Raw genomic sequence first — 7006 nt, 5'->3', positions numbered from 1 at the left:
CTGCAGCAGGGACAGCCTGCAGCAGAGACAGCCTGCAGCAGGGACAGCCTGCAGCAGGGACAGCCTGCAGCAGGGACAGGCTGCAGCAGGGACAGGCTGCAGCAGAGACAGGCTGCAGCAGGGACAGGCTGCAGCAGGGACAGGCTGCAGCAGGGACAGCCTGCAGCAGGGACAGGCTGCAGCAGAGACAGGCTGCAGCAGGGACAGGCTGCAGCAGGGACAGGCTGCAGCAGGGACAGGCTGCAGCAGAGACAGGCTGCAGCAGGGACAGCAGGTGTCCTTGAAACACCCCTGCAGCTCCAAAGAACCTGCAAGGATGCCTTGGCACCTGGAGCTGTTGGAGGACTGGGTGGTTTATAGCTACCTGATCTCTGAGGATTGCAACAATCTTTCTTCTCCCTAGCAAATACTTGTGAGAATTGTTCCCAAATTCTGTGTCAGAAGCAAAACTGAAATAATTTCTTACCTGCAGAAGTATCTGCTCCTTACTGTGGAGGTGGGTCTGTGTTGCTGCATTTCCCTGTGTTGCACACCCAGCTCAGCACAGCTCAGCAGGTGCCCAAGGTGTGTTTAGCTTTGACACCTGAGCAGTCAGGAACACCAGCCAGGACTGAGCCCGTGTCCCACCTCCCTGCAAGGCCCAGCACTGAATGTAAACCTGTCTGGGAGGTGGCAGGAGGACACTCCTGTTGGCATCTTTGGGGGTTTTTTGTATCTCTTCTGTTGTGTTTGGTGTATGTAAAGTTATTTTCACAAATCAGCATAAACAGCAGGCAATACAAATTCTACAAGCATGCAGACTTTGGAGGTCCAGGGGTCCTCGTTACAGTGATTGCATGCTTATTTAAATTAGTTGAAAATAACTGTCTTTTTCTCTTTTTTCCCCTTTCTGCAGGGTATTATCAGAGTCCCTGCTCCGTGCCAGTACGCTCACAAATTGGCTTTCCTTGTCGGTCAGAGTATCCACAGAGAACCAAACCTGGTGCTCTCAGAAAGACTGTACTACCTTTGAAGCCAAGCAGAAGAGCGTAGTTCCTCTCTAAGGAATGTAGAATTGTCTGGGCTCTTGGTTTAGTTTTGGTTTTTCCTAAGAGATGTGCACAGGATACATGCAGTTGTGGAAATTTATTTTATTTTCATTGTACCAGGGAAAAGCTGGAGATGGCTGATTTGCATTTTGAACAGGTGTCTGCTTGCTAGAATAATTACACTAATTTTTGTGATTTTTGATACTTATTTACTAAAGTTTTCTCTGTGATTCTTCCCTAAAGTTTATTGGTTGTTCTTATTTACATTTTGAGAAGTCTTATACAGAATTACTTCTTGCATGAGAGATAGTTATGCAGACCAAAAACCAAACTCTTCCAGCTAGTACTTTACCCTTTTAATTTTCAAAATGCTTCAATATTGTTGATTCCTTGTTTTTCTTTGCTGTTAAAATGAGGGCCAAGTTTGTCTCTTGACCTGTTTCATACCTTAGAAGGAGCTGACCAGATGCTTTTGGTTAGCAAGGCTTTGTTTTTAAGGCTGTACAGTGATGCAGAACCTCTGGAAGGGTTTTTAACAGTTGTCATTGTGAGGAATTTGCAAACCAGCCACAAACTCTGGTGCTGGCTTGAGTCTCCCTCGGAGCAGAGGGGAGTGAGGGGGCTGTGTCAGGCTGGGGCAGCTGCAGGGGGATGCTGTGTGTGCCAGTCTCCACAGCAGGGGAGGGCTGGGATGGAGCCCTGCTGGGGCTGGCAGGGCTTGTCCTGGGCCTGTGGCAGCTTCACACTCACCCCCTGGGCCAGGAGAGGCTTCCCACAGCAGGAGCTGCACTGCCAGGCTGCTCCTGCCTGACCAGGCTTCTTAAATGGCAAATACAGTTTCCATCAGGGACTGCTGCCAGCCTGGGGGCTCTCTGGTTCTGTAGTTCCAAGCAGTGGGCAGCAGCCCTGCCTTGTTCATGTCTGAGGTTTTCATTGGTCACTGTTCTGCAGCCCAGTTTGTGAAACTAATAGCAGGTGTGGGGATGGAGGGGGATTGCAGATCTCTGCAGTAGCAAACTACTGCACGTGGAGAAATTCAGATTAGTGCTGGTTTTCTTAACTGCCTTGTTGTGAACCTTGTTGCTTTCCTTTGTGAGATTTAAATAAAGTTGTTGCTGTAATCCTTGCTCCTTTGAGCCTGTTCTGTGTATTTTGTACTTCACCACAGGGCTTTGGGCACAGATGGGACAATTGCTGGAGTAACTTGGCAACCCTTTTTTACCTCTGGGCAGCTCCTGCAGTCTTGCAGATAGAGGAGCCTTTCTTTACTCTGCAGTAGACTTGAGCAGCCACGGACAGTTCTGGAAAAAGGCTGATGCAAGAAGCCAGCAGCTGCCACAGTGGAGGTATGAAACATACTGCACTCTACAAAATATCAAATAATTTATTTATATAAAATATAATACACAATGATTGTACACATGCACACACCCACACAGTACTTTACCACAAACGTAGGCCAGTTATTTTCTTTAATTAAATGTTATAATCTAGCACACAGTATTTTACAGTAATTTACATTGTTATCTGAAGACACAATGGGGAAGCTTTGATCATTCATTTATAAACCTTCCATAAATTACAAAAAGAAAGGCAGTCTGAAAAGTATGTATAAACAGTAAAAACAATTTACAAATGGACAAGAATTACAAAATAGTACCAGCCAATGACTGCCATCAGTGTGTGGGGGAGCTTCTCCTGACTGCTCGGAGCCCGGGACAGTCTGTCCCTCCCTCCGGAGCTGCTGCAGCCTGGAGCTGCCAGCAGCACCCTGAAAACACCTTCCAACCTGGCCTGAACCCCCCAGGGAAAACGGGGAGTAAAGAAAGGGGGGTGGGCGAGCAGCTGGCTTTGTCCCAGGGGCGTGGAAGAGAACCAGGAGCCCAAAGCTGGAGCTCGGGTGCTTGGAACCAGGTGAGGTTCTGGGTCCCTCACACTGCCCCGTTCAGCAGAGCGAGAAGGACAAATCAACACAGGGGTTTGGGTTGTACTGGGGCAGCAAAAACTCAAATGTAGCGTTCAGCACAGCACTTGCACACTCCAGGAGCTCACCGGGGTCAGTGACTGATCTGGAATCCCGCAGGGAGGGAGGGAGGGAGGGAGGGAGGGAGGATGGAGACAGCAGAATACACAGTACATACAAAGTATACGCTGCATATTTATTAGACAGTACAAATCATTGTGCATTAATAAGGCAAAACATCAAGGCTGATTCAACTAGGAGTTTCAAGACCATTGTTGTTAATGCTAATGATTGGATACAGTGGGGTGATCTCTCTGAGCTAGCAATCAGTGAAGAGAGTTTTCTCCCCCCACTCATGGTTAAAGGAGAATAAAGGCTGAGATTTTTCCAATGGAGTTGCAGGTGTTGACTACAAATAAAACCATGTTCTTCTGGCCTTAATCCCACAATATCTATTTATATTTTTTATTTTTTTACTTTTTAAATAATGTTTTTACCAACACCAAATCCACTTCCTTTTTTTCTTGCTGTTTTGATTAAGCGATTGACATGATTCTATTGATGTCAGAGTTAAAAATGCAAAGGTCTGGTAAAGTACTGCATAGTCATGAAAGCCCTAGTTTTGACTTTAAAAAAAAAAAAAAAAAAAAAAAAAAGAAGTACACAGACTGGAAGCTTTACAAGTTGTCCAGGAGCACAGGACTCATTTCACTGCACCAAGCTTTTTCAGCAGTTTCTTGCCTTTGGAAAGCAGCCCCTTTTTCTTTTTCGAGGCCATATCCCTGCCTCTCCCGGGACTACCAGAGCCCATCACCGGAGACGGAGGTGACCCGGAATGGAGATGAGCTGTGGGGGATGCTGCTCTCCGGGGTGTACCTGTATTCTCAGGAGGAACCTAGTAGGTACATTGTTATCATTTATTCAATCTTTGAAAGCTTCAAAGCCATCAGCAGCAAGAAACTTGGTAACATCACTTGTCCCATTACCCACTTAAACAAAAGGGCTGGTTTCTTTCTTCTCTCTGGCTTAAAATACTGCCTGGGCTTATGGAAAATCATCAATTTAGAGAAAAAAATGATAGAAATAGAAAGCCCACCAATAAAGCCCAGTTTTGGTTATACCTTTTTAAAGGAAAAGTTGGATAGGTGTGCTTTGCCAGAATTCTGGCCACCAAAGCCACAAAACTGGCTTTGGTTTTTCATTTCAGCACTCTGATAGTACTAAAATGGAGAGGGATATTTTAGCTATAGATTTAAGAAAAATAAACATGTTAATTATTACAGGTTAGCAATCTATAGAAGCCAAACTCTTTCCAGAAGAAATGACTTAAAATGCTACATGATCACTTACTTTTTTATGTCCTTTAAAAGCCTTTTCTTTAAAATTGGCTAGCAAACTTTATGTACAGATTAGAGAAGATGGCACACTGGCTTAAAAAAAAAAAAAAAGGAAAAAGAAAAAGCTAAAATGAACCTTAATTACAATCAAAGAAAGCTTAAAGGCCCTGAGTGCTTGATGTGTTTGCTGCAGCTATGAGGTTGTTAGATGACAGCATTCCTAAATATTTTGAACAGCTTTGTTATTTTTTCAGTCATCAAAAGCACTTGGATGAAAATGCTAAAATTACGTATACTCAGCCTATCCTAACTACAGTGCCCAGCTGGCAGAATGGTTACTATCAATTCAGATGATATTTTCACAGTAGAATCCATGCTGTAGGGAGGCCTGCTAGCTTGCAGTTAAAACATCAGCAATTTACTGGCTTCTTGTGCAATGGTGAGTTAAGCAAAGGGGCTTCAAGCCTACTTTGATTTTAAATCAAGGTCTAATTCTAATGAAAAAAACAAACCAAAAAACAAAACAACTTGGTAAAGCACCCCAACGTACACCTGAAGATACCAGATATCGAGTCTAATGCATTCATTCAGTGAGCTGCATGTTTCAGGTCGAGACTTTTATTGCATTGGTAAACCAAACAGTTGCTAATATTGCAAATGTACCAGGAAAATCCGAGTAAATTGGACCACAGGAAGGGATTTTTTTTTTCAGAAGTTTTGAATAGTTGGTCTTAGGCAAACTGGGGTATAATCAATTGTGGAAAACACATTTTAAGGCAGACAATTTAAGTAGCTGTGTTTGAGTGTAGTGAGTTTCAGCCCCAACTATCCCCTGGTGCACTACGGTCCGTGCCAGCGCCACCGCTGTTTCTGCAAAGCTGTTGTGCTTTTCCCTTGACACGGGAGCTTGGAATTTTTACATCCCAGCTTGGCTAGCAATGCAATATGCAGCTTTGTTTGTAGGGTAGTTAGACATCAAACTCTCCTCTCTATGTAAACATAAACATTGAGCTCAGGAAGAAATATGTTCCAAACGCTGACCGGCACGAAGGGAGCTCCGGCGGCTCTCGGAGGGCTCCTGTTTTAAAGGATTTGTCTCCCAAGAAAGGAGCTGGCTTGACCAGGTACAGTAAAGGCATTCAGCCCAGGCTTCTGTGGCCAAGGGGTTTGGAGACATATTTCTTTTCTTTTCCCCCACAATTAGGTTTCAAGACTTGCATTAGATAGCCAGGTAGCTTTAATTGAGATCTCTATTGGTATCTTCAGTTGCTCACTTACGTGAAGGCTACATTGCCTTATTAAGGTGTGAAATGAACACTCTTCTTCTGTTTCCAAGCAGATGAGCAAAGAAATAAAAATATATATAAAATATATAATATATAAAAGTATTGCAGTGATGAAACAAAACCAAAAATGAGATACTCTAAACATAATTAATTCTTTCATAAAAGAGAAGTCTGTGAGCAATTAATTATCGCCAGTTGGAAGTTGTAGGGATTAGGAGACGACCACTGTCAGTCCATCAGCTGCAGTTACAGTTTGTATTTAGAGGAACACTGGTACCAGTCTTTTGTGCACAAGAGCTTTTTTAGTAAGAGCAATTTAGAAGCTTTGGGCAATAACAACCGCCAGGAAAGAGCTGCTTTAATTCAGATTATAATGGCCGGTACTGTAACGACTGCAATCAGTCCGTTCAGTTTCTCCATTTACAAATGTAACGAGCCAAGGCTACAGTCATTTTTCCTCATGTTTTATTTTATCTATTTGAAACAGAACTTTAAATGGGCAAATGAATTTAAAAGTAATGTTAAAAAATAATGTCTAAATTATCCATGAGACAGAATGAAATGGGAAATGAAAATTTAATGGTTTCTTAGGGGGTTGCTTACCCTTTTTGCCTTGGATCGCGTGGGTGTGTCGTGGACGTAGCGCGAGGGTGCGTCGGAGAGGAACACCTCAACATCATCAGGCACTTCTTCAAGGAAGTTGGAAGGAACCAGCCCCTTCTGTCCATTGAGTTCACCCTGTCAGCAGAGGGAAGGAAAGGGAATGCTTTCATTTCATCACCTGCAGGCTCCCAGGCAGGCAGGGAAATATTTTTTGCCTATTTCAAAGCTGGTGAGGAAGAGGAAATTCCCATCCAAGGTCCCTGGGGACGCTGAGAGCTCCCACATTTCCACATCCCCTCCCAGGCTGGTACCTGGTGCTGGAGGGGCTGGGAGCAGTTTGGAGTGACCCAGCAGACACAACTTACATAATAAAATCCATCTTCATCGATCTCACCGAAGACAGTGATGATGTCCCCGGTGCAGAACGTCAGCTCAGCCTGCAGGGAAGGAGCAGGGACAGCTCTCAGGCAAACATCAACCTTGCCTTTATCAACAGGAAATCCAGGAACATTTCTCCCTACTCCTTCATGTTAAGACTCTGGTGAAACCAAATTGATCTTTGAGACCCAAACCTCTTTTTTTTTTTTATCCCTTGGGGTTTTTTCCTCAGCTTTCTAAACCTGGCACCTCTCCCAGTGTGTGCTGGGAGCAGCAACTGGGACATTGCACAACCTGGACAAGCTTGGAAGGTTGAACTTCACAGCTTCAAAGAGCCCTTAAATATAAACTGGTGCAGAGGGAACAGCTGAGGTGGGACTTGACCCAGGCCCTGCTCTGAGTGAGCTCCAG

General features: G+C 44.3%; 2 protein-coding genes across 12 annotated transcripts in view; one reads left to right on the top strand and one right to left on the bottom strand.

The window, feature by feature from the left end:
* The window catches only part of PIWIL1 (piwi like RNA-mediated gene silencing 1), a 14536-nt gene extending 12380 nt beyond the window's left edge, over positions 1–2156 (top strand). For both annotated transcript variants that reach the window (XM_015644467.2, XM_015644466.2), the window contains exon 21: positions 896–2156. In XM_015644467.2, coding sequence (XP_015499953.1) covers positions 896–1012 — 117 coding nt within the window. In that variant the 3' untranslated portion in view covers positions 1013–2156. The remainder of the gene's footprint in view (positions 1–895) is intronic.
* A 238-nt stretch (positions 2157–2394) lies between these two features.
* RIMBP2 (RIMS binding protein 2) overlaps positions 2395–7006 on the bottom strand; it is a 94566-nt gene continuing 89954 nt past the window's right edge. For 9 of the 10 annotated variants that reach the window (XM_015644332.3, XM_015644333.3, XM_015644331.3 and 6 more), the window contains 3 exons: positions 6583–6654; positions 6218–6352; positions 2395–3886 (listed from right to left, as the gene is read on the bottom strand). In XM_015644332.3, coding sequence (XP_015499818.1) covers positions 3695–3886; positions 6218–6352; positions 6583–6654 — 399 coding nt within the window. In that variant the 3' untranslated portion in view covers positions 2395–3694. Of the gene's footprint in view, positions 3887–4930; positions 5654–6217; positions 6353–6582; positions 6655–7006 lie in introns of those variants that run through there. The other variant, XM_015644340.3, reaches the window with a different exon arrangement.

The sequence above is a fragment of the Parus major genome, chromosome 15 (assembly GCF_001522545.3).
Source record: "Parus major isolate Abel chromosome 15, Parus_major1.1, whole genome shotgun sequence".
NCBI lineage: Eukaryota > Metazoa > Chordata > Aves > Passeriformes > Paridae > Parus > Parus major.
The sequence above is the reverse complement of the archived record's forward strand: the minus strand, read 5'-3'. Positions and strand labels throughout refer to the sequence as shown.